At 41.1% G+C, this 20,653-nt stretch overlaps 1 protein-coding gene across 5 annotated transcripts in view; it reads left to right on the top strand.

Annotated features, from left to right (window-relative positions):
- PPP3CB (protein phosphatase 3 catalytic subunit beta) overlaps positions 1–20,653 on the top strand; it is a 102,078-nt gene extending 81,425 nt beyond the window's left edge. The window contains exons 11-14 of one of the 5 annotated variants that reach the window (XM_074999706.1): positions 6,350–6,431; positions 10,580–10,677; positions 15,909–15,938; positions 18,999–20,653. In XM_074999706.1, the coding sequence (XP_074855807.1) occupies positions 6,350–6,431; positions 10,580–10,677; positions 15,909–15,938; positions 18,999–19,177 (389 nt within the window). In that variant the 3' untranslated portion in view covers positions 19,178–20,653. Of the gene's footprint in view, positions 1–1,159; positions 1,187–5,318; positions 5,342–6,346; positions 6,432–10,579; positions 10,678–15,908; positions 15,939–18,998 lie in introns of those variants that run through there. The other 4 variants (XM_074999705.1, XM_074999708.1, XM_074999707.1 and 1 more) reach the window with 4 other exon arrangements.

Genomic DNA, 20,653 nt, shown 5'->3' with positions numbered 1-20,653 from the left:
GCTCTTATAAGAAGCTCTTAAGTTTCTTAATGTAAAGTTTACTTTATTGCCATCCTTCAAAAAACAGCCGATGTGGTATATATCCCTAATACAGGTAAAATGATGTTGTTTTTGTGAGGCAAGGAATTATAGCTGTGGAGGAAAAAAGACTTTTCTCAGAAATGTTTTAACTCGGTTGTGTTTTAAAGCAGAAAATGTTGGAAGAAGGGTTTTTATATCACAAATACATAGCTTAGCTTTATCAAACTGTAAAAACCTATGGTACGTCATGCCTTTTAAAAGTGCAAGGATCCTTACAGGTGCGTACAATAGAAAGATGCCACGACTCATGATGCAGTATAGACATCTTGATAAATAATACTGTTTAGGGTATTCTTCAAGAGAACATCTTCAAAAATGCCTAGAATTTATTTTATCTGAAGAATAGAATTAATTTTATAGTACACTTGGATAAACGGGAATTGTTACAAATTTGATGCTTACTGTTTATGTATTAAAAAACAGTAACAAAGAAATTATATGTTGGTAAAAATTTGTATTTTCAGACTTGAAGATTTTGATTATCTGTGTGAGCTATCTGAACTTTCCTGACATTTATGTTGTTACTGGAAGTATGAAAATTAAAAATGCAATCTTAGGTCTTGATGCCTAAGCGTACAGTAATACTAACATGATGAATCTTAGCCGGGTGGGAGGGGGTTGTGTGGTGGGGGGAGGGGTGGTATTCTCATGCGCTAAAGTGATTATTTTACCCTCTAGAATGACAGGCTTTCTTTTAGTTTCTGTAGCAGAGACTTGCTTAGCGCTTTTGAGTGTGCTCGCTTTTTAATACAGTAGTTGAACTGTTTCCCAGTCTTGTGTTTTGAACTGCTTGCATGGTGCTATTTGTATGCCACTTGTACTTTATATTCTCTTTGTAAATAGAGACCCTAAATACTTGACAAATTTTCCTTGTTTATCAGAATTGTAAAATATATCCAACATTTTCCATTTTTTTATTCAACTGATACCTTTTTAAGTGTGGCAGTTTTCCATTTCCTTCATTTTTATTTTCCAAATTCATTCTTTATTACCACTGATGCATAATATGTCTTCTCTAATTTCTCACTTTTTTTCTTCATTGTTCACTTTTTTTTCCTCCTGCACTCTCCATCTGAAGAAAAACTCTCATATGGCAATAAAAAAGGTACAGATGAGACAGAGTAGTAATGTTTTGAAATATGACATAATAGATCCATAGAATATTAGAAGAGCCCATTTCTATATTGAGATACATATACATAGAATTTTTACGTTTCTATCGGTCTGTTAGAAATACTTTCAGATATTTTCATTTGTGTACTCAGAAGTCATATTCCAAAACATTTGTCTTTCCATGCATGAAAAAAGTCTCTCTCCATCCATTTCTCTTTTTTTTTTTCTTTTAAAGTAGAATTACATTTTTTTATCTATCTCTAATATTTTATCTTTGGACCTGCATGTGTAGAGGATACGTAGTTTCTTATTCTTTCTAATGATTTTAAATATGAATATTTCACTTTAAAATTGTGCATGAAATATGTTCATACAATGTTCCAGAGTATTTTTGTATGGTACATTTAGCATCTTCTAAATAGTTTTAGATAGAAAAAAAGTATTATAATAATTGAAAATGGATCTGTTATCTTAAATCTATAGTAGCTACAAATATTTTCCCAAACCCCAAACTGTGGACACTTTTCAGAAATAGTTTTCTGATTGTGATAATTTGTTGAACAAAATATTTGATGTCTGTACAAATTCTGTCACTAGAAGGAAAAATTTAATTGTATTGAACACAACAAAAGGTTAATGTTATATTTCTAATGGTTATGTGATTCCCTTGGAGAATAATATTATTGCTGATTGTGTTTGACTAGTAATTATATTGCACAGTCAGTAGGATCAGTGGGTAGGATTCTGGTTGTGCCTCATAAACAAATATAACTTAAGCAGCCAGGGGGCTTGTCTAAGAAAGGGATGAGGGAGTCACATGCAAGATAAAAACCAAAAAGCAAACAAACAAACAAACACCCTCATGGACACCACCCCCAGCTGATAATCAGGGGAAAAAAAAGGAGACGCTCACTTCAGTAGTGCATCTGGGGATCCTTTGCACTTCCACCCTGTGTGTGCGCACTCCAAGGCTCAGGGCTTTCCCCAGGGCTGGATTAACTCTTCTTGAGGCCTGGGGTGAGTAGATTTTGTGGGACCCTCACCCCAAGCTTCAGAAAGGGAACAAAACTGAGGGGTTTAGTGTAGTGGCAGGGGGTTCTGGAGAACAGGCTGGAGGTCTGGGTAGGTGGCAGGGTACAGGAGCAGGGTGAAGGTGCTGGGTCTACACAGGAGGTTGGGCGAAGAAGCAGTCTGAGATTTGGATGTATGGAGTTTGGGTGGAAGGGATTGAGGAGAATAAAGGAATGGGTTGAGGTGGGGGAGTCTGGGCAGGAGGGGCAGGGGTTGGAGGTGCCTAGCTGGGTCAGCTCTGGCGGGTTGGGGTAGAGGGATGCAGGTGGCACTGTGCCAGTGGGAGCAATTGGCATGATGCCTGCAAGTCAGTGCACGGACAGAGCTTCTCTATGCTGCTGCTCCCAGTGCAGAGCTGCTGCTGTCCACAGGCAGGCAGAGCCTGCATGCTGGGTGACCCGGTTCTGGGGCCAGTGTTATTCAACATCTTTGTTAATGACCTGGATGAGGGACTGGGTTGCACCCTCAGCAAATTTGCAGATGACACAAAACTAGGGGGGAGGTAGATTCATTGGCGGGGTAGAGAGAGAATCCAGAGTGACCTGGATAAATTGGAGGACTGGGCCAAAAGAAATCTGATGCGGTTCAGCAAGGAGAAATGTAGAGTCCTGCACCTGGGGCGGAAGAATCCCAAGCATTTTTACAGGCTGGGGACCGACTGGCTCAGCAGCAGTACGATGGAAAGGGACCTAGGGGTTCTGGTGGATGAAAGGCTGGATATGAGTAAACAGTGTGCCCCTGTAGCCAAGAAGGCTAATGGCATACTAGGGTGCATTAGGAGGAGCATTTTGAGCAAATCTAGAGAAGTAGTTATTCCCCTCTATTTGGCACTGGTGAGGGCACATCTTGAATATTGTGTTCAGTTTTGGGGCCCCTCATTATAAAAAAGATGTGGATTTGCTGGAGCAGGTTCAGTGGAGGGCGACAAAAATGATTCAGGGGCTGGAGCACAAGACCTATGAGGAGAGGCTGAGGGATTTGGGCTTGTTTAGTTTACAGAAGAGAAGACTTAGGGATGATTTAATAGCAGCCTTCAACTTCCTGAAGGGGAGCTCTAAAGAGGGGGATGAGAAACTGTTCTCAGTTGTGTCAGATGGCAGAACAAGGAGCAATGGTCTGAAGTTGAAGAGGGAGAGGTGTAGTTTTAGATATTAGGAAAAACTCCTTCACCAGGCGGGTGGTGAAGCATTGGAATGCGTTGCCTAGAGAGGTGGTGGATTCTCCATCCCTTGAGGTTTTTAAGTCCCGGCTGGACAAGGTCCTGGCTGTGATGACTTAGTGGGGGTTGATCCTGCTTGAAGCAGTGGGCTGGACTAGATGACCTCCTGAGGTTCCTTCCAGCCCTGTGATTCTGTGATGAACCCTGCAGCTTCCTGATCCAGCCTGGGATGCTTGAGGCTCCTGCCCCCTTCAGCGGGGGACTGACACCACTGTTCCAGCCATGTAGGGTGGGAGGTGGGACTGAATGTCAGTGCTCCCTTGTGCGTCTGGAGTGTCAGTACCAGCTCACCTCACTGTGGAAGGGGATTAGAAGAGCCTTGAGCCTTGTGGGTTGGATCCACGCAAGCCTCAGGTTGGATTTAGCCTGTGGGCTGAAGGTTCCCCACCCGTGTTCTAGGGCATGGTTTCCCAAACTGGGGTGTGTGCAGAAATTCCAGGGGGGGCATGAGGCCACCCGCCCCCCCCCCATCATTTCTGCCCACCCAAAGAAAGAGCTGGCCTTTGCTTCTGACTCTCAGCCCCTGCCATTTATGTGAGTGACCCGGTACAGCCACTATAAAAAGCGGGCATCTGGCAAGGACCCACATGCAAAGGTGAGTGAGTGTGGTTTGGGAGGGTGGGAGGAGGAGGAGGATGGGGATAGATGTGGGGCTAGGGTGTCTGCCTCGGGTAAGCGGGATGGGGATGGGGTAAGAGTGGTGGTGCCTGGCTTTGGGGCGGGGGAGGCTTGGGTGGGTGGCTCACAGGGCTTGGTCAGCTGGTCAGCTTGCAGGACTCATGGGGTTTGGGCAGCTGGTCATGGCATTGCAGGGCTCAGGTGGCTCAGGCTGGTGGGCGGCCAGCTGGCCCCAGTAACGCAGGGCTTCAATGGGCGGCTCAATGGCTGGCCTGCAGCTGGAGTAGGTGGCTGTCCCCAGCGGTGCAGGGCTCGAGCGGGAGGCTCTGGCAGTGCAGGTCTCAGGCAGGCGGGCGGCTGGCTTGGGCAGCTCTGGCAGCTGGCACAGGGCTGAGGCAGCTGGGGCTGCACCAGGTCAAGGGGCCAAAAAACCCTATTTGTGCTTATTTTTAATTTTAAGTAACATTTTTATATCAAGTTTTTGTCTTTATTTTAATTTGCAGATTGAATTTTTTTTTAAAGGGGGGTTGGGTGATGGGGAAGAAATGCGGGGGCGTGAGGCTGGAAAGTTTGGGAATCACTGTTCCAAGTTATGGCATGTGTGGGATACCACACGGCATGAAAAGCCTGCAGTACTGTTTGCTGCAGCTCTCGCCCCAGCACACCAGCTAGGCAAGGGTTTATGGTGGGCAGGCAGGTAGAGCAGCAGGTGCCAACATCAGGAGCGGGAGAGCTCAGTGGTTTGAGTGTTGGCCTGCTAAACCCAGGGGTGTGAGCTCAGTCCTTGAGGGGTCATTTAGAAGTGAATACCCCTTTTCCCCCTCCAGTAGAGTAACAGGTAATGTTTATAGTGTTCATGTTAAACTTTAGACTTTTTTAAAGAAAATCAATTTAATATTTTCATTGGGAATGGAACATGCCCTTCTGCTAGTGAAATAATATAGAGCTTTATCCAGCCAAGATATGTCTCCTTTCTAAGAAGTGTTTCCTGAGCCTTCCATGACCTTCTTGAGCTATGCAACCATAAAAGCTGCTCTATTTTCTTAGAGGGTTTTATTCCATGGGTTGCTCTCCCTTGACTTTTGCTTTTGGCTAGAGATTTCTTTCAGTGAATTGGCAGATATCTGTATCCCCAGCTCTCCACCTTTTGGCCTGCCTTGCTTGAACACAACATATGGCCTCCATGTACCACAGCGTGGACGGTTTCTTTTCCCAGATGATTGACTATTTAGAGGAGAATTTTGAAGTGACCACGGCTTTAATGGTGTTGATTAGTCCCTGGATGATCTCTCCATTTGAGGGTCAGCAAGGTAAAGAAAAAAATTAGTTATGGAGCTTTCCTTTTGCCCACAGTAAACTAAACCAAAATAAGTGGTAGGGATGAGGGAGCTCCTGTCCTGTAGCAGATCAAAAGGATGTATTGATGGCTCTCTTTTTTGCTGCTCTAGAGTCTCCTTATTAATTTTGGTTTGCATTTATATCTTTCCCAAACAGCCTGTGTCTTTTGTGGAATATGCAGCATATATTCCAGTCCTTCACAATGGTAATTCCTGCACATGGTGCAAATTTATGAAAGAGAATAGACAGGTCTTACAGTTGGGAGGTAAAGGAGTCCTCCACATATTTCACAAAAACAACAAGAAGTCCTGTGGCAGTTTATAGACAGTTTGGCGCATAAGCTTTCATGGGCATCTGACGAAGCGGGTCTTTGCCCACGAAAGCTTATGCTCCACAATATGTAAGTCTATCAGGTGCCACAGGGTGACTTGTTTTTGTGAGTACAGACTAACTTGACTACCCCTCCATAAATTGGTTGACTCTGCAAAGGAACTCTTTTGAGAGGGACCGGGGCGGGGGGTGGCTGTCTTCCAGTGTTTACATGTTGTTGTCAGAGAATCAGTACCAGAACAGTGACCGTTTGTGTCTTGTATATGTCAATTGCTGCTACATTTGTGCGGGTAGGGCTTGTCTGATTCAGGTGTCTGAAGACTTCAGTAATAGAAAAGCAATGAGAATGAAATGTGATAGTTATGAAAGCTACACTATTGTGGTTTTGATGTTTACTCGATTCACCTGAGGTTTTTTCTCTTAAGGCCAGTTTTATAAATAGTGCACACTTAACTATTTTGGATATTGAACTTAGAAAAACTGTTGAATTTACAAAGTTGTTTTCAATCAATGCATTTGTATTGTATTGCGGCTCTCTTCATGAGCTTGAGATCCCTTTTTTTATTCCGTTGAAAGTAGGTACAGCTGCAGCACGGAAAGAAATAATCAGAAATAAAATACGTGCAATTGGCAAGATGGCAAGAGTCTTCTCTGTTCTCAGGTAATTATACCTTCTGTCTGTCCCCAGTAACACTGTTCTTTTGGAAGAGAAAAATCTAATAGATCCAAAACCAATAGCTTTGTTAAAATTTTAGCTTCACATGTTATTTTAAAAGATTGCTGATGTTGGGGCATTTGGAGACAATTTTTTTTTTAATTTTGTGAGTTAACCTTTGAGACTGAGAAAAAGTAGTGTGTCTTTTTGAATCAAATCTAATCACTGCGGTTTTGTCTACATTGGGGTTGGATTGCACCCTCAGCAAGTTTGTGGATGACACTAAGCTAGGGGCAGAGGTAGATACGCTGGAGGGTAGGGACAGGGTCGAGACTGACTTAGACAAATTGGAAGACTGGGCTGCAAGAAATCTGATGAGGTTCAATAAGGACAAGTACAGAGTCCTGCACTTGGGCCAGAAGAATCCCAAGCATTGTTACAGGCTGGGGTCCAACTGGCTCGGTAGTCGTTCTGCAGAAAAGGACGTGGGAGTTGTAGTGGACGAGAAGCTGGACATGAGTCAACAGTGTGCCGTTGTAGCCAAGAAAGCTAATGGCATATTAGGTTGCATCAAGAGAAGCATTGCCAGTAGATCCAGAGAAATGATAATTCCTCTTTATTTGGCTTTGGTGAGGCCTCATCTGGAGTACTGTGTCCAGTTCTGGGCCCCAATTGTAGGAAGGATGTGGATACACTGGAGAGGGTCCAACGGAAGGTGACCAGAATAATTAGGGGGCTGGAGCATATGACTTATGAAGAAAGGTTGAGGGAATTGGGACTGTTTTGTCTGCAGAAGAGAAGACCGAGGGGGGACTTGATAACAGCCTTCAACTTACTGAAGGGAGGTTGCAGAGAGGCTGTTCACAGTGGTCACAGATGGCAGAATATGGAACAATGGTCTCAAGTTGTGGTTGGGAAGGTCCAGGTTGAACATTAGGAAAAACTTTTTCACTAGGAGGGTGGTGAAGCATTGGAATGGTCTCCCCAGGGAAGTGGCGGAGTCTCCATCCCTGGAGGTGTTTGTCTCACCTCAACAAAGCCCTGGCGGGGCTGATCTGATGGGTTTGGTCCTGCTTAGAGCAGGGGGCTGGACTCAGTGGCTTTTTTAGGTCTCTTCCATCTCTACTGTTCTATGATTCTGAGTACTTTAGAAATAGTTCTCAAAAGGAGGGGCTCTTTGGAAAGATGCCACGGAGCGTCTCCACACAAAATGTGCTCTTTCAAAAGGAATTTCGAAAGAATGCAACGTTCCTCCTGCCTTCCTGTTTCAGGAAGATCGCCTTCTTTCAAAAGGCTTTTTTGAGAGAGAAAATGCTTAGACTCCCCACGTGTCGCGCTTTAGAAAGAGGAGATGTCCCTGCCAGCACAAGTGGAGCTTTATGGTCAGTGCATCCGGCTGCATTTAAAGATGTAGGGACCCAGACAACCTATGGCAGGAAACTGAGAGCATTCTGGCAGCAGAGAGAGCATAAGCTCCCACCAGCATACCCTCCAACAGACACCTGAGCTCCCCGAGCAAACCTGCAGCAGCCAGGAGCCCCATGCCCCGCAGGGACCTCCCTCTCAGGCATCTGAGGGCTCCCAGGACCACAGCCAGGGGCCGAAAAAGTGGGCTGCCTCCAGGAGCGAGGCAGAGATAAAGGACCTGCTGGCGCTATGGGGAAGAGGAGCTGCTGCTCCACATGACCAGCCAGTGCCGGAATGCCACAGCCTTCAGCTGCCCGTCAACTGGCCTGAACTCCTGGGGCAACCCTGCCTACACAGCAGAACAAATGTGGACTAAAGTAAAGGAACTGCGGCAGGCCTACTCCTGGGCCCGTGATGTGGCCAACCACTCAGGGACAGCGGCCCTCCCCTGTTCCCCACTTCCAGGAGCTCAGCCATCTCCTGGGGCCCAAGGAGGCAGCGCTGCTGACCCACGTCCTGGACACCACCAGGACGGACATGGAGCCTGACAGAAGGCCTGAGGAGATGCCAGGCACAGCGACAGGAAGAAGCCACCACCTGGTGGGCACTGAGACGGAAGCCCAGAGTGGTGATGGGGTTTCCAGCATTGATCCTTGTCATCCCTCTGTCCTCAGAGGGGCCACCCAGGCCTCCCCCGATTTCCTTGAGGGACACCCAGGTAAATGTTGCGTGCTGTGCTTCGGGGCCCGGATGGCAACGGGGGTCCCATCCAGAGCCCTGAAGCAGTTGAGGAAGTCTAGCTCCTTGAACCCCACACGAGCGACATCAAGGTCGCTGACGCAGATGACCCAGTGACGTAGGATGTTGTTGATCACCTGGAACAAGAAGTAGTCCTGTGGCAGCTTATAGACTAACAGATATTTTGGAGCATCAGCTTTCATGGGCAAAGACCTGCTTCGTCAGATGCATGAGTCATTAGTCTGTAAGGTGCCACAGGACTTCTTGTTGTTCTTGAAGATACAGACTAACATAGCTACCTGTCTGATGTTGATCACCTGGATGACCTGCATGGGGTGGGGGGAGAATACACCTGTGACTGTGTGCCGGGGTGCTCCATGTGTCCCCTTCCCCTCCCCCCTGGCCCCAGCTCCCACCCTGCCCCCCAATCCTCTCTCCCCCTCCCTTCTGTCTTGTCCTGCTTTTCCCCCACCCCCTCTCTTTGGCGTCCAAGTATCCTCCCTGTCTGGGAGCACATCTCCACCCCACGGTGGGTGGGTGTCCCGAGCATGGCTTACCTCCAGGAGTCTGGTCCCGACGGTGGGGTGGCCAGCTTCCATATTGCAATGGCTACCCTCTTCTGCAGGGGGAGTGTGGGCCACACCCGGGTGTCGTGGTGCTGGAGGTCTGGAGTGAGCCAGCGAGAGCTCCAGAAACATCTACCTGGTTGTGTGTAAGTTCTGGAGTCAGCGGCCGTCATCCCAGTCCCCCAGCACCAGCCGGTCACATCACTCATTGCTGGTGGGGTAGCCCCACAGATGCTGGATGACCCGGGGGAAGGGGCACAGGCATCGCCCCCTGAGGGCAGCCTGTCCAAGGGTGGCTGTCGAGTAGCCCCCTGGAGTTGCTGCAGTACGGTAGTTAACAGCATGGCCAGCAGGCTGACTATGGCCTTGAAGCGTAAGGTGTCGGGGGACTGCTGGGGATCCATAGTGTGCCTCGAAGTGGCTCCTCCACGTGGCCAGGGTCTGTGGTGCTGTGGGTGGCAAGCAAGCCCTCAGCGTGTGCAGAATGAGGGTGTTGTGTGAAGGAGAGCTGGGCTGCAACCCTCAGGAAGGGCTTGTCCGCTACGTGACCCCATCTGCAGCGTTTCCTGGCTCTTTCTTTCGAAAGCGTGCCCTAGAACATGTGGACAGTCCCTCGTGAAAGAGGGGACTGCTCTTTTGAAAGGGCGGTTTGCAGTCACTTCTGGTGTGTGGATGCACGCTTTCAAAAGCTGATCTTTCAAAAGGTGGCTCTCGAAAGTTTGCCTTTCGAAATGAACTGTAATGTAAACGCAGCCTGTGTCCTTGCAATCGATGTCTGTCCATACCTTATGAACAGAGCTTGAAATAACAGTTGTACAGCAAAGAGGATTGGCTCTGGGTAGGAAAATGTCATGAAACTAAAGACTATTCTGTTACAGATTTTAGTGCAGTCTGCTTCTACAGTGGTCCATGATTAGGGCATAATCATGTTTACTTCATTTTTTGTGTGTGTGTGTGTGTGTGTGTGTGTGTGTGTGTGTGTGTGTGTGTGTGTGTGTGTGTGTGTGTGTGTGTGTGTGTGTGTGTGTGTGTGTGTGTGTGTGTGTGTGTGTGTGCGCGCGCGCGCTGAAAAAAAACCAGATAAAATTGGTAATATTTTTCAAACTTGACTTTTTTCCCTCCCGAAAACTTACAGAAGCTTTGGGTCAGAATGTGAACTGTATGATCATACTGATAAGCGGTTATCCTTATGCATAGTTTAATAAAACCAGTAAGACCATTCAAGTATGAAGGGGCAAGCAGTCTGTCCCATAATTATTGTACGTATTTATTAAATTCTAGAGAGAGACAGACCTGCAAATGAATATCTAACAGCTAATTTCTTGTCCATTTTTGATAGTTTTTTCAAGCTGTGTTAAATCTTGACATGGTTAAAACAACAAAATTATATTTTTCTGTATTTTATATAGCACAAAACCTGTCATTGCTTTTCTTCCGCTCTAGGGAGGAGAGTGAAAGTGTGCTAACACTGAAGGGTTTGACTCCCACTGGAATGCTGCCCAGTGGAGTGCTGGCTGGAGGACGACAGACTCTGCAAAGTGGTAATGATGTTATGCAACTTGCTGTGCCCCAGATGGACTGGGGCACGTCTCACTCTTTCACTAACACTACACATAATGCATGCAGGGAATTTCTAATGCTTTTCAGTTCTTGTCTTAGCGGCTGAGATAAGCATAGTGTTGTTGTGTGTTAATTGGGCAATGTGAAATGGATATCTAACCAGGGTATAAAACTCAAAGCAAATATTTAGTAGTATTAGATCAGTATTGTCAGTCTGAGCTTTGTTAATTTAAGAATTTTCAGGTGGCACAAAAGTGTCTCAGATGTGGGGTGATAATGGACTCGAGTTATTTGATCATTACGTTACCATCCAGTGTAATTCTTCATTTTTACTTGTCCACTTTTCATTTAAACAGTTTTATTACAGATGTGTTAATAGTTTTAATTGGAGAATATCAAATACTTCTTTGATGCGAGTATTAACAAACAACTGCAGGCTGCTGAGCTTGATTTTTCACTTCGTTGGCAGATTGCAATGTGCTGTGTTTTGTACCCTGGTAATTAATGCCAAAGTTTGTTCTCTGTTGTTTGTCAAATGTTCTATGTATAATTGACCTCCCTGAATTGTCCTTGTAATATGCTGTTTCCTTCCTCTGTAGATGTAGCTGCTTTCTTAGGTCTGTCTGTCTCTCTCTAGTTATAGCTGTTTGTCTGTATAAGTGTTTAAATTAAATCACTCTCCCAGACACTTGTCTCTCTTGATGTAGAAATAACGTTGTAGCACCTTGGTTTTGAGGCTTGCTGCATTTGCTCCTGCACATTTGAAAATTAATGTAATTAAAAATATTCCGTAATTGTTATAAAATCAGTTGAGAATAAAGGGATTGAATTTAAATTTTGTAAATAAGACAAAATCAAAGGGTGTTTATTAAGTGTGCATATATTTTTGCATGACAATAAAAACATCTCTACACAAAATATACTTGTAATCTGGCTCATTTCATATTTTTGTAAAAGTTGATATTTTTTGTTTGTTTAAACCTGGAATCAACTTTTCAGAAGACCATAACAGATTAAGTAGGCATAGCAAGACTGTCTCGAGACTCTTACAAAATGTATCAAATGGATGAAGTCCAGATTCATTGTATTGGATAACTAAAATACCAGATGGGAAACTGGACTACACAGGTGCAGCACTCATAAGCATAAATTACTTGAATGCATTTCAGCTTTCTGTCTTGGGTATTTGCACAGTACCAAACACTGTCTGAGCACTGATTTCTAGCATTATTGAAAGATTTTTGGTGTGTGAACAGAATTATATTTTTATACTGTCTCTTTTCCAAGAGAAGCTGCTTTAACATGTTGAAATTTAGATACTTATAAAGAAAAATTCAAAAATTTCAAATCAAGTTTTTTAAACCATATATTAACTGTCAGTTAATTTATCAGAGTTCTTCTTTAATACCTTTGAAATATAAAGATCACATTTAAAAAATAACTTGTTGATGGGTGCATGTCTACAGATTCAGTTTATGTTCTGTTTATGTATGTGATTGTTTTGTAAATGTTGTCTATCCCAGCAAATGGTGTCTGTTGGTATACAGAGTATACCAAAAGAATGCATTAGTTTGTGTTTTCTTTGTTTAGTGAGATACCTTTATAAAAATAGTCTGTGCTCTAATTTTCTCTCCCTTATTTCCCAGTTTTCCTTCATATTGCATTATAAACACCAGAGATTAGAAAAAATGTTTTGTTAACATGTGCAACATATTGCCACTAGAGGAGAAAGCTGGGCATGTGGAAAGTGTGCAAGAGAGGTTTTGGGGTTTTTTGGAGACGGGGAGTTGAGTGACTCTAGAACACATCATTGCAGTATTCCTTAATAAACTGAATCAATACTAGCTATTTCATCCTTGTTTCACTGTTTCAGAATAATCCAATTAAATTTCCTTAAAATGTTTTTGTTCCTACTGATCAAAGTGCACCTATTTATTTATATTTTTCTCTTCTACTAACTATATACGCACCCTTTCAACAGAATCTATAAAATATTTTAAACATTATATGCATTACTTTACAGTTTCAAAACAACAACAGGTAAAGTTCTGAAGTAAAGAACTATAATAGAACCTCACTAATTTATACTTAAAACATCACAGAATTGGTTAAATTGGCAAATATTTTGTAGCCAATGGTATAGTGAGGTTTCACATTGAAAAGATTTCATTATTTTTACTAAATACTTTTACCAGTATATTATTGAAATATCATAAACAATTACAGCTAAACTACATTGGAAAAAATAAATGAAAAGTATATTTTATTATGTACAACCCTTGCTTTTCTGTTGCTTTTGTTCACTTGCTCATTCACAAAATTCAGTAATGATCAACAGGTTTCCTAGTCAATAATGCTAGTTAGTGAAGTTCTCTTGTCTTGATAAAGGAAAAAAAATCACGTTTGCCTCTGTATTCATAGTTAAAGCTCAGTCCGTGTTCACTGCTTAGTTTTATTTTAGTAGGTTGTATCTGGTTGAGATGACTGGGACTGAAACTTTTTAAAATCAGAATAAAGTGTATGCAGATATGTTTTTAAATTTTATATTTAAGTCCAAAAACAGATATAAATAACCAAATTAAGCAGTACTGAAGTGACATTTCAGACGTGTGATTTGGGCCCAACTTGAGATTGTTGGCAAGAAATACCTACAGTCAGAACTGTTTTGTTTTTAGAGCAAACAAAAAGTGGGTATGATAGACCTTAAAAGGACAATAATAAACTATTAAGTTATTGTATGAGACTATGACGTTAAAAAATGTCTGATACTCGTACTCTGTAACTATATAGCTATCCTTGCATAATTTGTTCAGGGTTGGCCACTAAACGCAGGAGGAAGACTTGATTGTCAGAGAGAAGGTAGAATAGGACACCAGAAATGGTAGCCAGTCTAAAATACCTAAATTGTGGGGAAAGGTTAAATAAACTCTTGTTGTATTTGTATTTATTTTATTTTATTTCACTAGAAGGGTGGTGAAGCACTGGAATGCGTTACCTAGAGAGGTGGTGGCATCTCCATCCCTGTAGGTTTTTAAGTGTTAGCTTGACAAGAGTCCTGGCTGGGATGATTTAGATAGGGTTGATCCTGTTTTAGGTACTGGGCTGGACTTGTTGACCTCATTAGGTCCTTTCTGGCCCTAGGATTCTGTTTAAATAATATATATAGGCTGCATCTACACTACAAAAATAACAAGTTGCATGCTTCAAAGTACAACTTCGAAGTAAACAACTTCAAAGTAGAGCATCTGCACACATTGTACTTCGAAGTTGAACTTCAAAGTAGGGCACTGCTCCATTCCTGGGAATGGAGTAAGGACTTCCAAGTTGGGCTCCCTACTTTGAAGTTCACTGCGGGCTAAGGGAAAATGTGTGTAAACTCTCTGCTGGCTACCATAGCTCTGGAATAATGGTGGATGTAGAATTAATTAGGTAATAAGTTTTGACATTCTTATCTATGACAAAACTACGTAATTTACCAAGGCAAAGCAGTATCCATGGTCTTTTAAGTAAAACAGTAAAAACAAAGGCCACATGAGTAACAAGAATGATGGAGAGAGGCTGAGTAATGAATTTATGTGGCAAATTGGCAGTTGAATTAGCTTTTAAGAAATTCAGAAAAGTACTTTTTGCTGCTTGGGAACATTTTTTTATCATAAACATGGAAAACAATCATTTACACTAATGGCTATTTGATTTACTCCTGAGAGATCTTCTCTTTGCATTTAAGGATAGGAAGCTTTTTGTAATTGTAAATTTGTGTTGTGAAAGTACTGTATTATGCATACAAGGTTTTAACACAGATGACTATTTATGACAGGTTTTCCAAAGCAACATTGTAGAAATTGTAGTTATTTGTACAACACTGGGATTTTAAGTCATAAAGTAGATAATTTATATAGTTGTTTTGTCTTTAATTTCTTATTCAAGTTATACTTCTCTAATTTAAAGAATTACAAAAACCTCTTCTGGCTGAATCACAAATTAATCTTTTGTCTTGGTTTTCCAAGATTCATCATAATCTCTCTTCTTTTCCAATTTTTTTGTTGTTGCTAAGAATCAGTTTAGCAAAGAAGTTATTGGCATTGTGTAAGCTTTCTATTAAATGGAGAAACCTCTTAAATGACTGTTTTAAAGATAGAACTGATGGAAGGCAGATGCACAAAATTACTTATGTTCATTAGTAAAACTCATTTTTCACTAAAGATTTAGTAGTAAGTGGTTTATACTAAACTAAAAGACTGTATTAAAAAGATGGCTAAGATCCTGATAGTCTTATTAGGCCTAATAAATTTTTACATTAAAGCAGGTGACTGATATTCTGTAATAATATATGACCTTGAAGAATCCTTAAATATAAAAAGTTACAGCTGTTTTTACAACTACTTAACTTTAGAAACACTGACTAATCAGTAACGAATGTTGGTCAAGGAAGTGGGCTTTTTTACACCCCTGACTAACAGAAGTCCGAGTGTACATGTAGCTGAGATCTTTGTGATCTGCATTTTTCCAAAGCTGTTCCACCTATAAATATCTCAGTGGATGTCCTGAAATGTGAGTTTCTATTTGGTGGTTAGTGTAGGTGACTTGTTAGATCTTTGTATATGCTAACGTCTGAATTTTGTTTCTTAATTCAGTTTGCATCATTGTCCCTGTGTATCTCAGAAGTCAGTGCTAAAATCTAAGTGCTGAGTTCAGCTTCTAAGTGCAAAAGATGTGTGTAAGGACTACCCTCAAACATTAAACAAAAGATAAAATCCACTCATACTAAATTAGTATTTTGTCTTACTAATAGAACTCTGGTAATCTTAATTTTGCTCCTTTTATAGCATGTGTGTTGGTAACATAGAGTCCAGTAACGTACTGTGGACCTTCAAATAATTTGTAGAACCTAGTAGAAATTAAACTATACCCTTAACCATAACCGTATTTAGGGTTCTATGTTAGTTTTATATAAAGAAATAATTGGCCAGTTACATATAATTATAGATTAAGTTGCATTATATGAATGCTGCATTTGATAAACTGTCACTTAAGATAAAGGAGTTACTTCACTTCCATTTAAAAAAAATCATAAACTATCACTATAGAATATTATGCGATCAAATCTGGGCTAGGGTGATGTATTAAATTGATCATTGACTTTTCTGCTATGCGATATTACACTCTTCATCTTTCTTATTCATTTTGCATGCATCTGCTCACTTCTGTACAGCCACAGTAGAGGCAATTGAGGCTGAAAAAGGTATGATCAGAGTCTTTGCCAGTGGCACAGATCTGTGGTGTCTGGGCGGGAATTCAAAAGTATTCTGTTTGCGTGTGTCTTACGTTCAACTTGCACAACCAGAGATGAATCAACTGTATTGATTCATCTCTTTTATATGTGAAATTCATTTCTTGCCCTTAGTGTAATTACTACCTTTGATAATGCTCATGAGAAATCATTTTGGTTTTTTTCCCCTAGTTCCTTTGCAAAATGTGCAGTAGTTTTTTGCCCTTTTTTTTTTTTTTTTAAAAAAAAGCATGTTATGATATGTGGTTTCTGTCCTGATGACTTAAAAAGTGGTAGTGTTTAATTTTGGTTCTTTCTGTTTTTCTTTTAGTTGGTGGGGTTATTTGTGCATGTTGCTTTTGATAAAGTTTATTTTTAGTGGCTTGGTGCCTAATCTTTTCATCACTTTCCATAACACACTTGGTGGTGCAAGACATATCATTAGTGTTCCTCTCTACTGTCAGAGAGGTAGCCATGTTAGTCTGTAGCTTCGAGAACAAGAAGAAGTCTTGTGGCACCTTATAGACTAACAGATACTTTGGAGCATAAGCTTTTGTGGACCCCCTTCATCAGATGCATGGGGGGCAGGTTCAGAGGGGTATTTAAAGAGTGGGGTCCCAGTAAGAGGGAGGGCCAGAGCTGACAAGGTCTATTCAGCAAGGTGGAAATGGCCCAGTATCAACAATACTTATCAAAAGAGGAAAAAACAAGTCAGATCAGACAGGGGGATGTGAGCCTTTGTCAGAGTCTAATGGGGAGATATTAACACCCAGAGCAGAGAAGCTGCCTTTGTAAGCTGCGAGCCACTCCCAGTCTCTGTTTAATCCAAAGTTAATGGAGTCAAATTTGCAAATAAATTGCAGCTCAGAGATTTCTCTCTCCATTTGATTTTTGAAATTTTTTTGTATCAGGACTGTCACCCTTAAATCTGCCACTGAGCGTCCAGGGAGATTGAAGTGTTCCCCCACAGGCTTCTGTACATTTCCGTTCCTGATGTCTGATTTATGTCCATTTATTCTTTTACCGAGAGACTGTCCAGTTTGGCCAATGTAAATTGCAGTGGGGCATTGCTGGCACATGATGGCATATATTATATTAGCAGATGTGCAGGTAAAGGAGCCCCTGATGGTATAGTTGGTGTTACGTCCTGTGACGATGTCCAAAATATCTGTTAGTCTAATGTCACATCATCACAGGACGTAACACCAACTATACCATCAGGGGCTCCTTTACCTGCACATCTGCTAATATAATATATGCCATCATGTGCCAGCAATGCCCCACTGCAATTTACATTGGCCAAACTGGACAGTCTCTCGGTAAAAGAATAAATGGACATAAATCAGACATCAGGAACGGAAATGTACAGAAGCCTGTGGGGGAACACTTCAATCTCCCTGGACGCTCAGTGGCAGATTTAAGGGTGACAGTCCTGATACAAAAAAATTTCAAAAATCAAATGGAGAGAGAAATCTCTGAGCTGCAATTTATTTGCAAATTTGACTCCATTAACTTTGGATTAAACAGAGACTGGGAGTGGCTCGCAGCTTACAAAGGCAGCTTCTCTGCTCTGGGTGTTAATATCTCCCCATTAGACTCTGACAAAGGCTCACATCCCCCTGTCTGATCTGACTTGTTTTTTCCTCTTTTGATAAGTATTGTTGATACTGGGCCATTTCCACCTTGCTGAATAGACCTTGTCAGCTCTGGCCCTCCCTCTTACTGGGACCCCACTCTTTAAATACCCCTCTGAACCTGCCCCCCATGCATCTGATGAAGGGGGTCCACAAAAGCTTATGCTCCAAAGTATCTGTTAGTCTATAAGGTGCCACAAGACTTCTTCTTGTTCTCTTTACTATGTAATTTTGAAAGTTGTTTGCTGACCAAATTTTTATCTGGTAGGTGTACACACCTGTCAAGGAAATAGATAACAAATTACAGTGCTGCTGTACCAAATATGTTGCTCTAAAGGCCCCTTTGTTAATATCACCCTAGAATTTTGTGGAGTTGTAATAATGTTATGTAAATAAGAGCTTTTTCCATAAACATTTAGATTTCCTGTATCATAGTGTTAAATGAAGCAAATAATAAACAGTACAGCAGCTGGGAGTATGTTGCACCTTAGTATGTTTCCAGTTTGGTTACAAAACACCATTTATTGACTACATTTTTTACATTATGGAAGTCAGATATCCAAAAAGGTTGCCAAGATCAAATTCTGTTCCATTGTAATCAGTGGATACTGCACACGCACATCTAACAGGAAATTTTGGGTTTTAATATTCTAGAGCTTTTTTGTATAGTCAGCCATTTTTACATCTAAATTGAGCCGAGTAAGAAGGCATGTCCTGTTTCATTTAAAATTATATGTAGAATAGCAATATCAATTTCTTGTTTAAAGCAGTGCCCAGCTGATGACTTCTGAGACTGTGGTTTTCTGCATTTTAACCATCCACGTGACTAGAACAGAGTTAGTGCCATAGTTTGCTGTTTTGCCTGCATGCAAACTGCAGGATAAGAATGTGGATTTGTAAGCAGAATCTGAAGGCATTTTTTACACTTGTGCTGCTGTGCCTTCACTGCACTTGCCAAGCTGCTTATTGACATTCCATTGAAGTGAACAGGATGTTAAGACAACGAGAAGTCCTGTGGCACCTTGTAGACTAACCGATCATTTGGAGCATAAGCTTTCTTGGGCAAAGACCCACTTCGTCAGATGTTAAGATGAGCCTGAGGCACTCAGCAACAAAGCAACTGGTCATACCAAGAGTGCTCAGCATCAAAGTAGGTTTAAGTCCCCTTAATTCTCGCCTGAATAATATTTGCCATTGACTATTCTGATTGTTAGTTGAAATCATAATTACCGTTGAACATTCCAGGAAAGCACAGACTTTTACTAAATATAGTTGTAGAGCCATAGAAGTTCCTTTGGCTAATTTCTTAGCTGTCTTTTTAAATCATTTTATTTGAAAAAGGTGTATATTTTCAGCTTATTTTTCTGTTACTGACCTATGAAATTTGCATTTTGTTAAGCAATACGAGGATTTTCTCCGCAACATAGAATCTGCAGTTTTGAAGAGGCAAAAGGCTTGGATAGGATCAATGAGAGAATGCCACCAAGAAAAGATGCTCTTCAACAAGATGGTATTAATTCTATAAACTCAACAAATGCCAATGGAAACAGTGGGACTGGCAACAACAATGCACAGTGAGGATACCAGCTTCTGGTTGACTCATGTATCTTGCCTGAGAATTCCTAGATTACTGCTTTTTGGCATGATAACTGATGAAATAGCCAGGGGATCAGTCAAACTGACTCGTTAATATGATATGGAAAATGAATAACTTCATCCCACTGAAGACAAACCATCATGCATTTGAGGCAACAGCCCCTCTCTAGAAGTGATGATGGAATATTTGTGAACATGCTTCATACAGTTAAAGAAATTCCAACAATGACAACTGAATCTTGAGGAGAGCTATGGGGAAGTGATTGGGCTGTTATCACTAAAGCACATCTAGAGTAGCATTTTATGCTTGTCATAGAAAACACTTTTAAGTTTACAAATGGGATTTTCTTTTCAATCAACCTAGTTTTTTTTTGTTTGTTTTCATCGAAGTTTGAGATATAACCCTAAGAGCTACTATTTATTAATGGACATTGATTTAATGAAGTGTCTTTAAAAAACGGATTAGAATAGTCTTAAAAGAGTCTGAGGCTGCAAAAACTGTATGTTTAATGGAAAAAATGCCAAAAATCTCATTTGGTTATACTATAAAATGATGACGACCTCAGGTGTGTTCCTTACATGTTGCTAACTTGTATAATATTCACTGTATTTTTAGTTAAGGCTTATGAGAAGATTTCTATGTAGGAATGTTTAGTACTTGAACACAGATTTAAAAAAAAATTGTAGAAACTTTTACGACCAGCTTTTGAGACTCTCCTCCCCACCTTGAATTTAAATATATTAATTTTAAAAGTCTGAAAAATAACGCAGTTGCTAATTTTAAGATATTTTGAATTGAACTTTGTACATTATGTTAAAGTACATTTTGATTTATATCAAGTCTGTAAAGCTTGGCATTGTATTTTGTGCATGCATGTTTTCATTTTGCAAATATTTAATATATAGACCTGATTACAGGAACAACATCTATAGGTTATATAGATGGTATGAGTTCTTTTAGTTTATTGTGAGTATTAAAGTTGCTTAAATAGCTAATAATCACTGGGTAAGCTGAATAACTACAGGCTTTTTATTATTTTCTTAATTCTGTGAAGGAAACTGAAAATGTTATGGAAATATTTTTGTTTAGGCAATGCAGAGCATAAGCATTTGTTCTGGCACTAGTGAAAGTGTAAAATCGAGACTGCATGTTTTTTGATAGCTGCAGGACTGCTTGGTTAAACTAAAATTGAAACCATATGCTGATTTGTTTCAATATAATGAACTGTACTGATTGCCACTGTACTTTGTTATACATTTTGCTGTTTGCTACCTATCTTTCTCATCCCCCGGAATACAACTTGAAACTTAAGTCACTAGAGTTCATCTCCATCTTGTTTGCCAAAAAGTACAATCTGTACAAACCCCTGTTGAAAAGTTTATGCATGTTCTGAACTATTCAAGTATTTTTTAAACAATAGCACACAATAAATTTTGTGCATGGGCTGCTGCTCCTAA

This window comes from Carettochelys insculpta, chromosome 7 (assembly GCF_033958435.1).
Source record: "Carettochelys insculpta isolate YL-2023 chromosome 7, ASM3395843v1, whole genome shotgun sequence".
NCBI lineage: Eukaryota > Metazoa > Chordata > Testudines > Carettochelyidae > Carettochelys > Carettochelys insculpta.
The sequence above is the reverse complement of the archived record's forward strand: the minus strand, read 5'-3'. Positions and strand labels throughout refer to the sequence as shown.